At 46.0% G+C, this 483-nt stretch overlaps 1 protein-coding gene across 1 annotated transcript; it reads right to left on the minus strand.

Moving 5' to 3' along the window:
- Positions 1–41: 41 nt before the first annotated feature.
- On the minus strand, positions 42–482 carry TM35_001791000 (uncharacterized protein; the record flags this gene model as incomplete). Its single annotated transcript, XM_029031971.1, has 1 exon — positions 42–482. A coding segment is annotated over one exon (441 nt), but the record flags the coding sequence as incomplete, so codon positions are not given.
- Position 483: the final 1 nt, after the last annotated feature.

The raw sequence follows: 483 nt of genomic DNA on the forward strand, positions 1-483 counted from the left end.
ACCATTATTATTATTATTTGTCCTCAGATTAGTCCCACCGTTCAGTACAGGGTAACGGAGAACAACAGAGCCACAATCAAGAGCGGTGCTGCAGTGCGCATCCACACAGGACTGACACTGCTGTCAGCATTAGCCGTGTTTTTTAGGGTGGAAGTGATGTTGTTGTTGATATCTGCGTTGGGTACAGGAGATGGAGTGGTAGATAGTGCTTCTGTGGTAGTGTTCTCGATACTCGCCGGAGTAGTGGAAGTGTTTTCTTGTGAGTCTGGTGCGACAGTCACATTAACAGGTGCAGGAGATGGTTGCTGGGTAAGAGTACTGTTACCAACTGCACTGTTATCCCCTTTGGTATTAGCTGACCTTTGAATATCTTGTGGTGCTGCATTAGACTCTTGAGTTGTGCCTTGTATTGTTGTGGTACTCGCTCCTGTTTCTGCTTTAACTTCCTCAGCGTCAGTTAAACTTGGAGATGCTGGTCTTATA

Source organism: Trypanosoma theileri (genome assembly GCF_002087225.1).
Source record: "Trypanosoma theileri isolate Edinburgh chromosome Unknown TM35_Tth_179_V1, whole genome shotgun sequence".
In the NCBI taxonomy this organism is placed as follows: Eukaryota; Euglenozoa; class Kinetoplastea; order Trypanosomatida; family Trypanosomatidae; genus Trypanosoma; species Trypanosoma theileri.